Below are 18,889 nucleotides of genomic sequence, written 5' to 3'. Positions count from 1 at the left end.
TATCATCTATCTATCATCGATCTGTCATCTATCTATCTATTATCTATCTATCTATCATCTATCTATCATCTATCTATCATTTATCTATCTATCTATCTATCGATCTATCTATGTTTCTATCTATGGTATATATCTATCATCTATCTATCATCGATCTATCATCTATCTGTTATCTATCTATCTATCATCTATCTATCTATCTATCTATCTATCTATCTATCTATCATCGATCTATCATCTATCTGTTATCTATCTATCTATCATCTATCTATCTATCTATCTATCTATCTATCTATTATCTATCTATCTATCTATCTATCTATCTATCTATCATCTATCTGTCATCTATCTATCTTTTATCTATCTATCTATCATCTATCTATCATCGATCTATCATCTATCTATCAACGATCTATCATCTATCTGTTATCTATCTATCTATCTATCTATCATCTATCTATCTATCTTCATCATCATCATTATCATCTATCTAAATACATGTCCCTCATAGGTGTGGAACACTGTCACTTTATGGTCACTAGATGGTGCTGTAGTACAAATGTATTTGGAAAATACCTCAACCATTACAAGTCCTATGGCAGCTCCGTTTCTACCATCTACATTGAAAAAGCAGTGTATAAATAGGAAAATAATTGTCCCTGTATATATTTTAAGTCTACTAAGATGCACTAAGGGATAGCCTGAAATAGTGTATAACATAATAGTTCTCATTTCTAAACAATGGGCAAAATAATTTTATGTAGTAAAATACACAAAGTTTGCCCCTATGCACTAATCAATAGCAACAAATAAAATGTTTGGTTTAAAACAGGTGACCTGTAACTGTTACTTGATGATTGGTTGTTATAGGTGTAGCATACCCAAAACACCATTGGAACTTGGAGCTTTCATCTTCTACTGTTGTTAAAACTACAACTCCCATCACCCCCTGGGCTACAGCTTTTCTATTGCCAAATTAAACAACCGAAGCCTAAAATATTATGTTTTTAATAGTTTATTATATTTAACATGTAAAAACATTTTCCTGTACAATTATTTTTCATAGAAAGGTTGAAATGTTTACAAAAAAAATGTATTTTAAAAAGCTTTCTCTGTAAAAAAAAAAAAAAAAATATGAAAAAAAATAAACGTATACACGGATATAAAAAAAAATCTGGGGCAGATATTTGCAAAGCTTTTTCAAGTGCAAAACATTTGATACAGACAGGAGCAAGAGCACAACAGGAAGCTGTTCCTGATAAATTATTTAAATAGCATATCTACAAAATATGGACGACACTAAACAGCAATACAAAATAAAAAAAACAAAAAACATTTATACAAACGGAAGCGACAAAATTAATAATACAAATATAGAAAAAAAATATCACGATATCTTTATTACATAAAAAAAAAGTTTAAAATACTTTTCCTGGGGATAGACAATGTAACTATTTACAGCGCGGATTAACACTACAGTAGATTTTTTTTTTTTTTTTAAATATCTGTCCAATTTTTGTGGTTTTTTTTCCTCTTGAAATCAAAGACTTAATTCTTATTGTTTCTCAGTCACACAATGAGGTAATATTTGTATGCGAAGGTTTTAAGGTTGCTGGTTGCTAATTGCAGAAAGAAGCTGCTACCTGCCGTAAATGTAATTAGGGTCTTGTGCGGCTATTGGAGGACATATGGTTCCCATTTAAATTGTAAGTACAGCCAGGCTGCAAGAACTCTGCTATCCACCCTTCTTTCCTTGCTCTCCCTCTGGTTCTTTAGAAAGATCAACACAGCTTGGCTGTCTCGCCTTCAGTTAAAATATATCCCTGGCCCAGCTGCCCTGAACCATAAACGTCTGTTTCCAAACCACACAGCGGAATGACCCAATATTCCTGCGTCTCATATATAGACAAATATAAATACATATACCTTTTATCTGTTTTTCTTTTTTTAAGGAAGTGTTTCCTGCAACTTTATTATTGTCACCTGACCTGCAACTATTCCTTTTCCTGTTTTTGTGCCTTTCTAACTCTAAACAGCACAAGGTCCTGTTAACAACATGCCCAGGCAAGTGCTAATAACTGCATTGTATCTACTAGTTTCCAAAATACAGAACGAGTTTTTTTTATTAAGCAGGGAACAAGTGCATCTTTTATCTGAACATACACAGTCAAATATTCTGGCTATCTGGACTATTTTCTCTCTCCCATGCACACAAACACACACACATGCTACATTCAATTCTCGTTTCTAGACAGTTATATCTATAACCCAAAACACATCGTTTATCCACATTAGGGATACAGACATCCGTCCTAAGCGAGTTACATCTACAGACTACACATTCATAGTACTCTGGAGATTCCAGGTCCACTCCAACAGCAGAAAGATGTTAATGTTGTTTCTTAATATTGCATGTCTCGTCATTAGCAATAAAAATAGCTATATCGATAAAATATTAAGCTTTCAGTTCTATAGGAGAAGCATCAATGTCTTGTGCTTCTGATATCTAAGGGTTCCAGAAAGTTACTTTCCTAAACCATTCTATTCTCCTTCCTGCAAATCTTCCATGAAAGTTCTGGAGACAAAAAAAGTCTACATCGTGGCAGATCTTTTCTTGCCAAAGGTTTCCCATTGAGAAAATATTCCTCTTTTTACTTAAAAGTCTGTCTTTAATTACACGTTTTTGGAATAGATCATTTGTTCCAAAAATTTAGAAAAAAAGTTTTTTAAAAAAAATTGAAGAAATGGTCCGAAGGATGGTACATATCTGAAGGTGCGTGATATCCTCTTAACATTCATGGAATGAAGAAATTCTGAATTATGAGTCTGGAAGAAATAGAAACAATGCAAGTTAAAAATCTGCCCCATAATCTTTTTTTAGACGCAGCAGTTGGGTGCTTTTTAAACATTAAATGGAAGCTTTCCAACTTCTGATTTTGGGAAATTTGCTAATGATTTTTGTTACATAATCATTCATGATACAGCCTTGGACCTAAAAATACTATTATATATTTGAATTGGCACACAATAGGGAAAAATTTAGGAATATATAAATATATATATATAATGAAGTAATACAGGCAAAGTTGCTTCATTGTGAATTCTTTGGCTTGCCTTAGTTATACTTTTTGGAAAACACAAGCAACAATTCTGCCATTTAAAAGGATTTGACCAGTGGTAAGCAATAACACACCCCGATGCAAGTTTTTTGACTGGTAAGAATAAAGACTATGGTAGTACAGGTATGGGACCTGTTATCCAGAGTGCTTGGGACCTTGGGTTTTCCGGATAACGAATCTGTAATTTGGATCTTCATACCTTAAGTCTACTAGAAAATCATGTAAACATTAAATAAACCCAATAACCTGGTTTTGCTTCCAATAAGGATTAATTATATCTTAGTTGGGATCAAGTACAAGATACTGTTTTATTATTACAGAGAAAAGGGAAATCATTTTTAAAATTCTGGATTATTTTGATAAAATGCAGTCTTTGGGAGATGGGTATTTCGTACTTTCTGGATAACGGATTTCCGGAAAGAGGATCCCATACTTGTAGTATCACAAGGTCTTTCTTTGAACCCACTCACCTCTGCACTCGTATTTGAGATCAGAAAAGAAGACCATCTCTTGTGAGAAGACGAACAATCCTAATCTTCCTCCAGCATATGTTTTATCATAAATTGGTCCTGAGTCGGCCATAACTCTCTTGCCTTCATACATGACAACTCTGTAATAAGAATAAAAAAAGATGTTTAAAAATCTGATGTTTAAAGTCAAATTATCAACTATGCCACTGGGTGATGCAGGTCTTTGTGATTAAGATTCTCATTGATTCAGCGATTTAGCTTAAATTTTTGGTGTTTGCAGCAGTATGCCTTTATTTATGTATACTACCACCTAAATTTCAGCCATGGTAGGAGAATAAATAACAGCATCTTAAGGGGCATAAAAAGACTTTCCTGGACAGAAATTTGTTTCTTTGCTGCAATTATCCCTTGCAATAAAGCCTTGCATGGAATGTATGGTGCCCTCACATAGAAAATGTGGATTGCACCCATGCAGATAGCGGAGAGATGAACCTTTAAGTCTGGACAGTAACTACCCAACATGACTATTGATGTGTTGCTTTATTTTAGAATGGGATAATCTATTATGTTTTTGCCATTATGTTCCTAACCCTCCAACAGCCTCCTTCTGTCAACAATATCCAAAAGGCCATCTATTAGATAGCTCTACTTCTCCATCAGGCTCTCATCTCACAACAATGATAAAAAAGATCATCTCACCTAATGAAACCAGTCTTTGGTCTGTGTGTCAGGTGCCATCTGTAAGCTGTGAAATCTTTCCAGCCTTTCTGGTGAGGATCATGCCATAAGGTGCGAACCTAAAAGAAGGAAAACAGATTTATACCAAAGAAATAAGACAGAACAGTACTATTAAGGTGGCCATACACAGGGAGAACCGCTCATTTGATGATGTGGCCAAATGAGCAGATCTCTCCCCGATATGCCCACATTAAAGTGGGCGATATCAGGCTGATCTTTTTTTTACCCATACCCGATCGCCATCTCGCCAACTTTCGGCAAGATACAGATAGGGGACGCCCTTGGATGGCCCCACACATGGGTCAATAAGCTGCCAACTCAGTCTGTCGGCAGCTTTTATCAGCTCATGTATGGAGGCTTCTACAGTATAGAGCTGTTTAATGAACCATCTGTCATTTGGCAATAACCTTATCTCTCCGTTTATAGTCTGTGCAATTGTGCAATTACAGCAGAACTGGGGTTGTTTTACTTACTACCTTTGACAAAGAACATCCTAGATTTCACTTAACTAGACTACAGCCCATAACCAAATCAATATTTATTATTATCTAATATGACCGGAGTAAAAGTTTAGAAGCAATTTACCTGCCCGGGAGTGTTTCCTGTGTGCCACAGTGCATTTCGTAGGTGCTCCCCTGGTCCAGAGGTAGAGTTCACAACCTTGATTGAGAGGCCAGAGTAGCCCTGAGCTACCGTAGGGGTTGTGTCCCAGTATGTCTGTGTGATTTGCTTCCACATAACCACGTAAAACCTGCTGCTGGACTGGTATCCAAACACAAAGCCAGCATAATCATCATCTCTCTCGGTGTTGATGAAAAATGTGCCACTGAAGTCAACAGCGCCGAACTCGTCAAAACCTTAACATAAAGAAAGAAACATCATTAAAAACCGATCCATATTGCACATCCTACAAAGCTTTCTTACACAGTCACACGGTATAATGTCTCACTGTGCTGTTAGCTCTAAATACTACAAAAGCCTTATTGCAGTTTGGTTTTCTACTTACCAACTGCTATTCCAGGATCGCAGTTAACAGTCTGCACCAATTCTTTGCCTTGATGTCTCACCACCCAGTTAGGATCAATCTGTGATGTCCCTTTAGGATCCAAAGGCACCATTTGGAATTTACGGAAGTCCGTAGTGCTGATTTCCACATTCTCTGGGCAAACATCTTCTGCATCGGGAATGCTGTCATCATCAAAGTCATACTGGCAAGCATCTCCACGGCCATCACCTAAGAACAAAACCAAAGAAAATTTAGGCATTTGCAAGAATATTCAACAGCTCAAGCGAAAGTAGAAAAATTATGACTCTGTGATGTAACTAAGGAATGACTTATATGGTGTTAAATAAGGAGTTGTCCATGATGTAACCGACTAACTGTCCATGATGACTTTCAAAACAAAACCCCCAAACAAACCCAGTAGTGAAGATGTTTTGAATTCCCGGTAGCATTTTTTACTCATGGTAGTTAATCCACATAGTAAGTAAAATAGTCTTACCATTAGTATCTGTCTGGTCTGGGTTAGGGACCAATCGGCAGTTATCTTTATCATCAGGAACACCATCATTGTCATCATCATGGTCACATGCATCACCCTTGCCATCCTTATCGTGATCAGCCTGGTTTGCATTGGGGATATAGGGGCAGTTATCTAGGTTATTCTGATGCCCATCCTCATCTATATCCTGGTTGTTGTCACACTTGTCTCCAATGAGATCAGAATCAGAGTCAGTCTAGAAAGAGAAAGGGGAGAGTATTAGCCATTGGCTTGCTATAAACATGAAGAACATACAGAACCATTTCCTACATATCTCCTCTCACTGCACAATAACATAACTATGGCATCAATAGTTCTGTAAAGAAGCATTATGAGCATGGTCCATGGAAATGCTTTATAACTTGCCTTCATTTAAAGCAACAGAAACACAAGTTTGGTATCAATGCTTCTTTATGTAACCATCAAGGAAACTAGATGACGGCCAAGGACATTCTCCTTTGTGTGCCTTAAGGGCAAAGACACACACTGCTATTTCGGGAGATTAGTCGCCCAGAGACAAATCGTTTCTTCTGCGGCGACTAATCTCCCCAAACTGCCTTCCTGTCGGCTAGAATATAATTCGCCGATGGGATGGCACTAGGAGCACTTCGTTTTCTGAAGTCGCCTCACGAGTTGAGAAGGCAGTTCAGGGAGATTAGTCGCCCAAGAAGAAGTGATTAGTCGCTGGGCGACTAATCTCCCAAAATAGCAGCGTGTGTCTCTGCCCTAGAGCTGATATAATTCCTGTTTCGTTTTTATTGCATTGCTGGATGGGGTTAATCCATTTAATGATTTTGACATTGTGGCTAATCATTAAACCCACACTGAGTGAGAGCAGAAACCTGATATGTGCCAAGGAATGTCTACAAATGTTCAACTTAAAACCAGAGCAGTAAAGTAGGACTAAGTAGCTAATCCTTGATGGCATGAATGAGGTGTTAGTTACGTATCGGCCTGTCTGTGAAATAGAATACCCTTAACAGAACTGTGCAAAAGAAACCGAATGCCTCTGGATGATTTTCAAGAACTGCCCTCCTTAAAAAAGTAGGAACATTGCCGGAATATAATAATGATGGGATGAAGGCAATGATGGAAATGATAGTGTTACAGCAACAAGCGTGCCATTGTTTAATTGTTCCCATCATAGGTTAAGTCCTATCAATTAGCATAGGGTATCAATTCTATCAAAATGAATAAAATACAAATGTATATTTAGAAAACAAAAATATTCCACATTGTTGTTTATCAGAATGGAATCTTTATCCCAATGAAACATTTTAAAATCTTAGCAGGAGGCCAAGTATTCTATAAACTCCAACAAGAGATCTAATAAGTGACTGATCCGTTTGTATTAGAGTTGCCCATGCAGAGGTTTCAGGAAACTGGCGCAGCGCCTGAGTTTCTTGGATAATATCTTAAGCTTTAGATTACATGCATAGCTAGGAACAAGGAATGGTGCCCTAACCTGTTCCGGATTGTGTTCCAGTGGGCAGTTATCACATTGGTCTCCAACGCCGTCCTTATCTGTGTCTTTCTGGTCTACATTGTACACATAGGCGCAGTTATCTCTCTCGTTCAGAATTCCTGAATAGAAAAGGATTGAGGAAGACATATTCATGAGATGAGGCACATTGTAAAGATGAACATACAGGCAGATGGTAAAAGTTAGTTACTTTATAACGTATGGAATATTGGAGCTTTTTAATGCTTTTCTTTTGGGTTAGTATTCTTATCAGTCAATACTGATCTCTAGGGCTAAATGGAAACCTACCATCTCCATCAATGTCCACAGAACAGGCATCTCCTTCTCCATTGCGATCTGTGTCAGCCTGGTCTGGGTTGTGGTTGTAGGGACAGTTATCACAACGGTCTCCTACATCATCTCGATCATAGTCATATTGTGCAGGGTTGTACACAAACTGACAGTTGTCCTGCAAAACAAAGTAATGCGTAGTTCAGTAACAGGTTCAGGCCTGCACGGTGGTATATAAGATCTCTTAGTTTAGTATTTCTAAATGTATCTATCTAACTGCACATTCACTAAATAAAAGGTTTTTAATTGCCTAAGTGTTGGTAGTATTTTAGCTTTAAGGTTTCACTGGGTAAGTAGGGACAGCCTAAAAATTTCAGTTAGATGCTAGAATCGGAGCGTGGAGCTAGAGGAAGTTCACAAATGCTCGCTGCAGCTTGTGATCTCCTGCTGGCAACTCTCTGCGGGTTGGAAGGCAGAGGTCAATTTCGCATTCAAAGTCCTGCTTTACCAAAACACTTTCTAGTTTAAACCCGGCCAAGAGATTTCACAATTTGCTAGTCAAATTTCACAATGACCTGATACTTTCTGCGAGGAAGAGCAGTAGTGTTTACTTTCCTGCTGCGCTGCTGGGCTTTGCCAGAAGCAGAGAAATCCTTGGCTGGTGAAAACATGAATCTAGACTTTGTATTCTTACCCTGTCATCTAGGATTCCATCATTGTCATCGTCTTTATCGCAGGCATCTCCCATTCCATCCTTATCGTAGTCTTCCTGGCCTGAATTGGGGAGGTTGGGGCAGTTATCCTGAAAAAAAGAAAATGAAACAAAAATGGTTTATATTAGAGCTTCTGGTTAAGAGCTTCCAGACTGAATTCATAATAATAAGAGCTAAGCACATCTGTCTTTTTGAGTTTTCCCCCTGTCATTATGGCTGAGAGAAGCTGTTTAAAGGAGAAGGAAAGTTACAGAGACAGTTAATTGACAATAGATTAACCACAATAGTGCAAGCTAGAATGCTATAATTATTCTGTAGAATGCTTTACCATACCCGAGTAAACAGCTCTAGAAACTCTCTCTGTTTGTTAGCAGGATAGCAGCTGCCATATTAGTTTCCTGCTTGAGTCTCTCCCTGCTTGCTCATAGCTCTGGGCTCAGATTACAACAGGGAGGGGAGGGGGAGAGAGGAGCAAACTGAGCATGCTCAAACCCAAGCCCTGGAGTTGTAAGCTGAAAACAGGAAGTCTGATACAGAAGCCCATGTGTAAACAATAGAAGGAAAGAAATGCTGTGTTTTGACAGAGGACTCTTTGATGGTTTACTGGTGTATTTATATAGACCTTTCTGATAAAACTTACTTAGTTTTGACCTTTCCTTTGACATGTACATATCACTTCTTCCCATGTCATTTAGTTGTGAGCACAATGTTAGTCTTTTTACAACATGTTTTATGAATTTTTGAGTTCATCCAAATGAACTATTGGTAGAAAACAGTTTTTATCCTATAAATATATCTACTGCTTTACAAACTCTAAAAGACAAGACACATATGATAAATGGTTTTCATTTTTTTAGTGACTTACTTTCAAGCAGTGATAAGTAGCATTATCAACACACGTGAGGTTCTCGTTTGGCCATCCATCTAAATCGGTGTCTTCACCGCAAATGATGCCATTTCCGGCGTAACCAGGTCTGCACTCGCAGCGGAACATGGGGTCGCTGTAGTGGCCTAGGTAGATACATCTGGCGTTCTTGTGACAGTCGTGGGTACCATCTGCGCATGGGTTGCGAGGCTTGCAAACCTAAAAACACACAAGAACATTAGGAATTCTTGTATACTTAGCAATTAGCATGTAGATATTTGGCTATTTTCTATTGCTAATAGCAAGTCAGTGGATGCTAGTATCTGCAAAGCAATAGTCATAAAGGCTCACCTGCTTATTGGCTTTAGCTTCCTCAATGCCTTTACCAAATGGCTGAGTTCCTGTGAAACGTGGAGGGCATGGAAGACAATTATATCCTGGCTCTGTGTTCTCACATCTATGAACTCCATTTAGAGTAAAGCAGGCATCAGGCACCTCTTTGCACTAAGGAGACAAAACAATATTCTTGATCCCCCACTGTACCAATATATAAAAAACTGTTCAGTGACCTTCTTCAGAAGGTATGTACACAACAAGACCTAACAAAATAGAAAGCAAATGACTGTTACCTCATCAATATCTTTGCATGTGATTCCATTTCCTCTGTACCCTGGTGGGCAGGAACCACATTTCCAAGATCCATCGATGAAGCTGGTGCATTTGACTCCAGCAAAGCAAGGGTTAGAGAGACACCCATCTAGAAGGATATAAAAAGTCTAAATGTAAGTTGGGTGCCAATGGCTAATCAAACAGAAACCTATAAAACAAAACTAGGGTTTGACATGAACTCACCTATGGGACAGTCCTGCTTGTTGCAGATCTGAGAGTCAGTAGGCTCACCAATACAATCTTTACCCTCATACTGAGGTTTGGGGTTATTGCACAGACGTTCTCGCTTCTGCATTCCACCACCGCAAGTAACTGTGCATGTGTCCCACAGTGACCAAGGACCCCACTGACCGTTAACTGGAAAAAAAAGGAGGCACGTGCATTAATTAACTTTTATTCTTGACTTTGTAAGCAGTTGCCAGATTGAATGATGAAATAATCATGCATTCATGCTTTAAACAAAGAAAGTTTTATGGGAAACGTGCTTTGTGTCCCTCAGTGACCTTCAGCAAAATTTCCTCATAAAGATTCCTCATCGGCTAAGGATCCGACATAATAAATCTTTGTTTGCCCCCTATAAGTATCTGATAGGACATGAGTTGGTGGAGTAATTACTCTGCTGAGATCATTCCTTCTCATAGAGAACTCTCAATACTTATAATAAAACAAAGAAAACAAATTACTTGGGCATGGGTCTTTCTGACATGGTTTGTTCTCCCTTCCTTCGCCTTCGCATTGCTTCCCATTCAGCTGTGGAACAGGAGAGTTGCAGAGACGGATTCTGGTGATTTGACCACTTCCGCATGTAACTGAGCACGATGACCATGGTGACCAATGGCTCCAACCACCGTCTTGCTTAACTAAACATAAACAAGAGAAACATGAGCTTTCATCTAGTAACTGATGTACATAGGAGGAAGATTAAATCTCGGTCTGATGTACGTGAGGACACTGTTGTGTTATTTAGGAGTCACTTGACAGGTCTCTCCTTTAAATTATAAATAATGTATAATGCGTTGTTCCACACAGCCCTACACAATAATTTATTCATAGGGTCTTGAGTTAAAGAATAGGTCTGACCACGTTACCAAGGAGATAATATATTAGCCATAAAGAATATACTATAAGTTACATTATGGCATAAGTGAGTTGCTTCATCCTAACATCCTATCAACAGCTTTATTGTTATAAATCTAGGATTAAGTGCCTATACTCACATCTCTTGTCACAATCCTGGATTTGGCAAGAACGTGTCTGTACAGAGGAGCCTTCACAGGGGTTATTTAAGCTGTCACAGGAACGGCCTCTCTGCTGGATGCCATGACCACATGTCACAGAGCAAGGTGTCCAGTCTGACCATGGAGACCAATCATCATCCGCTGAGTCGCTTGCTGGAAATAACACAAACAATAGGATTTGTTAATCAGTATGTATGTTCATAAAACCCTAACTAAATAAATTCAAATGTCAAAAGACAAAATATTTTAAGAAGGCAAAGGAGTTCTAGCAGCCTTAAGTAGAACAATCCATTTAGTACATAGGGTTCCTCTAAACCAGGGATCCCCACTTTTGAACTCGTGGGCAGCATTCAGAAATAAAAGGAGTTTGGGAGCAACACTAGCATGAAAAATGTTCTTGGGGTGTCAAATAAGTGCTGTGATCGGCCATTTGGTAACCCCTATGTGGATTGTAAACCTACATTGAGGCTCAGTTTGGCAGTGCACCTGGTTTTTATACCAAAACTTGCCTCCAAGCCTGGAATTCAAAAATAAACTCCTGCTTTGAGGCCACTGGAAGCAACATCAAAGGGGTTGGAGAGCAACATACTGCTCACAAGCTACAGTTTGAGGATCACTGCTCTAAACCAATAGAATGTCAAGCCGATTGCAGTTTACACAGCAATTACATTTATCTGATATCATCTCAAATTAGTAAAATGTTGACGAACAGTAGATAAGGCAACCAAACAATATCTGTTTCCAATTTACATCTCATAGCACCAGGCATTGTGGCTCTAGAAGAGGAAGATCTACTAAGAGTTCCAAACATGCCATGTACCTAAAAACATGAAAAATGCAGGACTGAGCAGGTTTTTTTTGACTTGCAGCTGTCCTACTTTTTATGATCTTCTTCTTGAATGAACTTGTCCAGCAAGTTTAATATCTGCATATTTGTCATTACACCATTTGAGAATGAGATGTTTTTCCTAAGGCTGCAGATACACACTTTTAACTTCATCCCCCTCCCACAAAAAACACAGCAAATAAATACTAATAGAAGGGTGTGTACAATTAATTGGAATAAGGGGGTTGAGGCTGGAGTTACCGTGGAACCTAGAACTTTACATGAGTCAGATGCACCAAAATATAAACATTCCAACCAACGGTAATGATTATTTATGAGAACGTAGTTGATGGGGTAGTTTAAGTATATTGTAAAGTTCTGAGTGACTTACAGTAAAAGAACATTGTAGAAAAGTTATTTAACCATTTACTTACGCCAACATCTGGGACAGCATTCTCCATCTGGAATAGTGGCATTGGTGCAGGGCATCAGAGGGCAAGATACCTTTCGGCATATAGTAGCTGAGTTCTATAAGAGAAATTGAAATGTTACCACTGATAAAAAAACAGCTTTTATTAGGATACATTTCATTTTGTTTTCAATTTTCATCACGGATGGTAACAATGTCTTCCTTATGTATGGAAAATTTTCAATGAATGTGTATTTTGCCCCATTCAGCGGAGAGCACAAGTTGGAGCAAGATCAGCCCAGTTATTCCTTTCATAATAATTTCGAGATGGAAAGAATTATTACTTGGGCCTTTTCAAATGGTAGCTGATTTAAGAACAATGTAGCAGCCTGGAGATGATTTATTAGTCTGCTAGAATGGTTATGTGGTCATTCTGACACAAACAATCAGTATCTTCGTTTTGGATCCCTCTGGAGATGAAGAAACGAACTACTATCTTTTCCAATTTATCCGCCAACTGAAAAGAAGCATTAAGGGTGTTATTAGGGGAATATTACCTGACATGTGCATTCAGTGCAGCTGTCAACGGTCCACTCATCTCTGTTCTTGTGCAAGACTCCATTGTGGAGACAAACACCTGGCGTCCTTGTTACTATCTGAGCAATAAGTTCATTTTTCTCCGTCTAAAGGGAAAAAAATAAAAGAAGAAATTGGCGGAATGTTCATCTGGCTCTCCAGTTTGTTTGCAGAACAGTTTTCATGGGAAAGTTTATTTACCTCTTTGGTGACTTGGTCTTTGAGAGTTGTGACCAGCGTCCGTAAGCCTTTCATTTCTGCAAACAGCTTGGACAGATCATCGCAGGAAAAGCCACACACAGCTTGCAGATCCTTTGTTTTGTGGCCAATGTAATTCGTTCGGATGGCTGGGCTTGAGCCATTCACTGGATTGTCTAAAGTGATGACTGAGTTTGTCACTGGAACGATATGAACAATTATTTTAATCTCTCGTTTAAAATGAACGCGTTTAATGAAAATGTCCTGATCTAGTGTTAGTACCTCGCTGTATTAATGTGCATTAGCCATTCATTACTCATTATTTGTCTATATCTGGTACTATTGGACCTTTTATCCAGAATGCTTGGGTCCGGATCTTTCCATGATTTGGATCTTCATACCTTAAGTCTACTAGAAAATCATGTAAACATTAAATAAACCATATAAACTGGTTCTGTTTCCAATAAGGATTAATTATTTTTTAGTTAGGGTCAAGTACAGGTATGGGATCTGTTATCCAGAAAGCTCCAAATTACGGAAAGCCATCTCCTACAGACTCCATTTTATCCATATAATCTTTTTTCTCTGTAATAATAAAACAGTACCTTGTACCTGATCCAAACTAAGATATAATTAATACTTATTGGAGGCAAAACCAGCCTATTGTGTTTATTTAATGTTTAAATTATTTTATAGTAGACTTAAGGTATGAAAATCCAAATTACAGAAAGATCCGTTATCCGCAAAACCAGTTTTACTACTACTGTTTTATTATTACAGAGAAAAAGTAAATCATTTGTAAAATGTTTATGATTATTTGATTATAATGGAATCTTTCTATAACGGGATAATGGGTTTCCAGATAACAGATCCCATACATGTACCTTGTTACGACGCATTATTACAGATTGTAAAGAAGCTGGGATGCTACAGCTAAAAATGTTTAATGTTGTGGATTTTTATCAGAGTGGTCCTCAACCTATCCCTTGATCTCCTGGTAAAATCAATTGAACTATAGCTGTGGCTGCTTAAATGATAGCAGGTGTTAATTGGTTCCAATAAAGAAAATTGTTAGATTGAGCGAGTACAGTCATAAAACATTAAGAAAGACTATTATCAGGTTCCCTAATAGACAGTTTTCTGTAGGTTAGGTTTGCATATATCTGCTGAAAGCCCTACAAACTAAAGGGAATTAGTTCCAACTTACTGCTTAAACAGCCTTTGTTTCTCAGAATAGCTTCCAAAGTGGTTCCAAACACAAAGCGCACGTTCTGAAGGACTCCCTGGCAAGAGAAAGAAACCATTTAGATCCCATTTGCTAATTGGGTTAGTTTGTTTAAGAGCCACTCTATTCAAAGAAAAGTAACTGATTCTTATGAATGGTGATGGATTAGTTCACATTCTACCATGCATTTCAACAGTGTCAGACTGGGATGCCAGAGGCCCACCAGAAAACCTTAGGCTGAGGGCCCATATTCTATTGGAACCTCACTCAACCTCTTTATTCTCCTAGTCTCTTTTCTCTACATACTATACTCTATTCTTCCATTATTAAACCTCTCTGTTCTCATAAAGAAATGAAGGAATGACCATAAAATAGGCCAATGGTTAAAAGCAAGAGGCCCACTGATACCTGGGCCCACCGGGAGTTTTCCTGATTTCCTGGTGGGCCAGTCTGACACTGCATTTCAATCATAATACCCTTCAGATGTCACAAGAGTAATCAATCATGCCTGCTCAGTCAATGACCAATTCATGACATCTCCATTGTATCTCCACCTAAAAGAAGCTGCATTTTTTTGAGTCTAATACACAAAGTTTACTTGGCCCTACTCACCTGAAAGTTGTCCTTTACTCCTCCCTTTGCTACTCGAAGATGAGCTGTGCTTGCCAGATTCTCAGTGAAAATTTTTTGTATTGGCACATCTAGCTCAGCGTTTTCCATTTTGTTGCATCCTACATAGAGTTGTGCGCGGTCTTCTTGCACAAAGAGAGTGATGTTCGTCCAGTTGCCAGTAGCCAAGACAGCATCTTCTACAGACACCACCTGCTGCTTCCTTTCTCCGCTTAAACTTAAATCTAGGGTTCTAGCCCGACCATTGGAGATAAGACTGAAGATGTGTCCACCACCGTCTTTTCTCTCCACAGACAGAAGTGCCCCTCGACTCTTCTTTGCTTGACGCAGAGTAGCCAACAGAATGAACCCCCTATCGGCACGTATTGCATCTAGCAAGTCTTGGAATTTATCTTCTGGCAGTGGAGGGATCAAGTCAGCGTCTTCAATTCTGTAAGCTGGGCTTGAAGGGTCAGGTCCTTTTACTAAATGAAGTCCTTGAGGCTTACGAGAACCAGCCTTGCGGTTGTATCCCGTTAACTCAAACAGATCAAATACACTGTTATCATCATTCCCAGATTCTGAAATAGAAATATACGAAGAATGTCTGAGTTTGATACAAATTTACCTCCATGTAGAGCAAGTTTTTTAAGACTTTATGTAACAATCTAGTTCTGTAGAACCAGGAGATTCAATAATAATGACATGAACTCTGGTTTACCCAATATATGTGTTTTAATATGGCAAATTAAAACACATATGGATGTTTAAGTGCTCTTTGGATATTTTGGACCCACAGGCTTGGCACAAATATTTATTCCCACCTCTAAATACAAAGCACCTTCAATACATTTACTCTGTGTTGCTCCTTCAGTACACAAACCTACTGAAGGACAGTTATTATTACTTGAAGAAGAGTTAGTTGTATCAATTCGTTCCTTTCTTACCTGCTGCTTGATGTGTCTGAGGCATGACCAACATCAACAGTAGGAAAATTCCCTTCATCATCCCCATGATGGAGAACTGCAGTTACTTCTGAAAAAGGTTTAAGGGGAGACACTGATAAATATATATCCACTGCTATCGAACCAGGTATCTATTGAACAGTGCTTTCAACATTTCCAACAGACAAAACAGCAGAGCGGTGCAGTTCAGCAGTAGCTAGGGCTCCACATACTGCATATCCATGGCCACAAATGATAGCATTTTAATTTTTCAGTACAATAGTGAGCAGTACATGTCTATGTAAAGCAACAATGATAGAGCTGTCTGTAAGTACACATTACTAATTATACCCAGTTGCTGATCTACAACTTGTTGCATTCCAGTCTGTTGGCGAATGCTGGGAGTTATAGTTCAATAACAGGTCAAAGTTATAAGTTGGATCCCAGCCTTCTAGCATTGCCAGGGGGCCCCCAATCTCGAATTCCACCCTTAATTATACAGACACACCAACTCTTATTGTCTATAATTGCATGTACACCTTTAGCTTTTCATCATGTTCAAGGAAAGACAGGGAGTTACATTGGCCCAGTAACATTAATAAGCACAGGGAGCATTCCTTTATGACACATTTAATAAAGCTCTTGGTGTGGTTTGTAATTGCTATTCATTTACATTCCACAGGGTATGGCACAGAAAAGGGAGATCTTTAGCTGGGGGGCAGACAAGCAATTGCATCCAGTCTGACTCAACCACATCTCACTGTATGTGCAATTAAACAGCAAGACAACCTCATCACAGGGTACAAGTATGGGATCTGTTATCTGGAAACCCCTTATCCAGAAAGCTCCGAATTACGGAATGGCCGTCTCCCATAGACTCCATTTTATCCAAATAATCCACATTTTTCAAAATTATTTTCTTTTTCTGTGTAATAATAAAACAGTCGCTTGTACATGATCCGAAACTAAGATATAATTAATCCTTATTGGAAGCAAAACCAGCCTATTGGGTTTATTTAATGTTTCTAGTAGACTTAAAGGGGTTGTTCACCTTCAAACCAATAGTTGTTTTCCAATAGATCACCAGAAATAATGACTTTTTCCAAATACTTTCTATTATCTATGTGTGACCGTTTTTCTAATATTGAAGTGTCATTTTTCACCTTAAAGCAGCTCTGGGAAGGGGGGGTCGCCGACCCTGTAAACTGTTCTAAATTAATACTTTTAGTTGATACATTTCTTATCTTTGTCCCTGCTGAACCGAATCTCTATATTTCATTACAGGCAGCTGTTAGAACTGATACAATAGTTGCTAATACTCCAGAGATGCTGCTGAGAAATGGATCAACTAAATGTTGCAAAATTGTAACCGTTCAGAGTCTGCGCCTGAATTACTGAGCTGCCAGACTCAAACCCCAGAGACACGAACATTCAACTTTAAACTTAGATTTTGGAAAAACAGTAAAAAACAAATAATGGAAAGTTATTGAAAAAAAAAAAGTCTTTATTTCTGGGGAACAATCTGAAAACAACTGAAATGAAAAAAAGTGTTTGGAAGGTGAACAACCCCTTTAAGGTAGGACAATCTAAATTACGGAAAATCCCCAGGTCCCGAGCATTCTGGATAAAAGGTCCTATACCTGTATAACCTGCGCAGACAGTGGAAGGGGAAAGCTTGGCTATTCCAAGAGAATTCCTATATATATATTTGCAACAGACCTTCAGCAAGGAAAAACAAAAAGCAAATCCAAACAGCTTGCTTGTTATCAGGGACTAGCATAAGTCAATCTGTTTAACACACGCAGTGCCAGACACCTCCAAACCTTAGAGCGAAGTGCCAGGGGGGTGCCTTTATAATAAAAGACATAAAAGACTTACTTACAGTCGTATACTAAGGCAATCTGGAAGGTGAATCCTATAATAACCTCACCATAAGAATAAAACTTGCAGAAAAAGTTTAAATCCAACAGTTTTCAGCCCTACAGGTAAATGCATCATGCACTAAGTGAGAATCACTCAAGCCCCATGAAATATCACATGCACTAATGATCAGCAAATAGAAATGGAATACATGATCCACTGGTACTGGCTGGATGATGCAGCCCATATGGGATTTGCCCATTGGATGCGGAGTTAGTCCATACAAGAGCAGCAGCAATGGGAAGAAAGCAAATCCTCTTACTCTTGTCCTTAGTCTGCTCCACTGGTGAGCTCTGTCTGTCTGTCCTTTCTGGCTGGAGGTAGAGGCGCCCGGTGAATGAGAATGGAATTAGGAGCCTTTAGGTGCGCAAATCCGCTCACTGTGCGCTCTCATCCCTGGACAGCGCTCTCCCCTTCCATATAAAGCGCATGGTACATCCCATAGAGCCTCCCCCAGCCAATCACAGGCCGAGCGGTAGGAAACGAGCTACTGTTTATTCTATGAGCTCACGACATGAGGAGGGACAGACACAACTGTTGCACAGCACAAGATTCGCCGCTCTGACGCACGCTCAGGAATTTCTAACTGACTCTGCGCCAAATTCTTCTATTTTTTTGTCAATTCAAGGGATAAGCAGGAAAGGCATGCAAGTGTATAACCATATATATATACATACAGCACACACATGCTTTTGTACAAGGAAGTTGCTCACTTTTAATAATCATTTTTCTCGTTGTCTTTTACACCCACTAGTACTTTTTAGTGCCCAGGCTGAACCCTGGGCATCTGGCTGTAGCGCCTTATCATCTCTCTCTCTCTCTAAATATATATAATCTCTATCTATAATCTCTCTCTCTCTCTCTAATCTCTATCTATAATCGCTCTCTCTCTCTATATATATAATCTCTATCTATAATCTCTCTCTATATATAATCTCTATCTATAATCTCTCTCTCTCTCTATATATATATAATACACAAAAGCCATGAATATCCTGTAAATTATATCCTTATAAACGGTGAGTTCTGATGTCATCAGTTATAAACGGTGAGTTCTGATGTCATTTCTGTCACAT

At 38.6% G+C, this 18,889-nt stretch overlaps 1 protein-coding gene across 1 annotated transcript; it reads right to left on the bottom strand.

Annotated features, from left to right (window-relative positions):
- Positions 1–999: 999 nt before the first annotated feature.
- Positions 1,000–18,224, bottom strand: thbs1.S (thrombospondin 1 S homeolog). Its single transcript, XM_041574407.1, has 22 exons — positions 18,076–18,224; positions 15,897–15,984; positions 14,953–15,530; positions 14,323–14,398; positions 13,119–13,315; positions 12,899–13,024; positions 12,367–12,460; positions 11,086–11,259; positions 10,552–10,728; positions 10,052–10,225; positions 9,829–9,956; positions 9,551–9,703; positions 9,200–9,418; positions 8,316–8,423; positions 7,640–7,799; positions 7,334–7,452; positions 5,830–6,064; positions 5,334–5,561; positions 4,913–5,184; positions 4,289–4,386; positions 3,590–3,729; positions 1,000–2,826 (listed from the first exon to the last, which is right to left on the bottom strand). Exons 2-22 carry the CDS (start codon positions 15,961–15,963, stop codon positions 2,819–2,821), a joined length of 3,531 nt encoding a protein of 1,176 aa, XP_041430341.1. The 5' UTR covers positions 15,964–15,984; positions 18,076–18,224; the 3' UTR covers positions 1,000–2,818.
- Positions 18,225–18,889: the final 665 nt, after the last annotated feature.

The sequence above is a fragment of the Xenopus laevis genome, chromosome 8S (assembly GCF_017654675.1).
Source record: "Xenopus laevis strain J_2021 chromosome 8S, Xenopus_laevis_v10.1, whole genome shotgun sequence".
Classification (NCBI taxonomy): domain Eukaryota; kingdom Metazoa; phylum Chordata; class Amphibia; order Anura; family Pipidae; genus Xenopus; species Xenopus laevis.
Note: the sequence above shows the minus strand (reverse complement) of the source record. Positions and strands in the feature narration are given on the sequence as shown.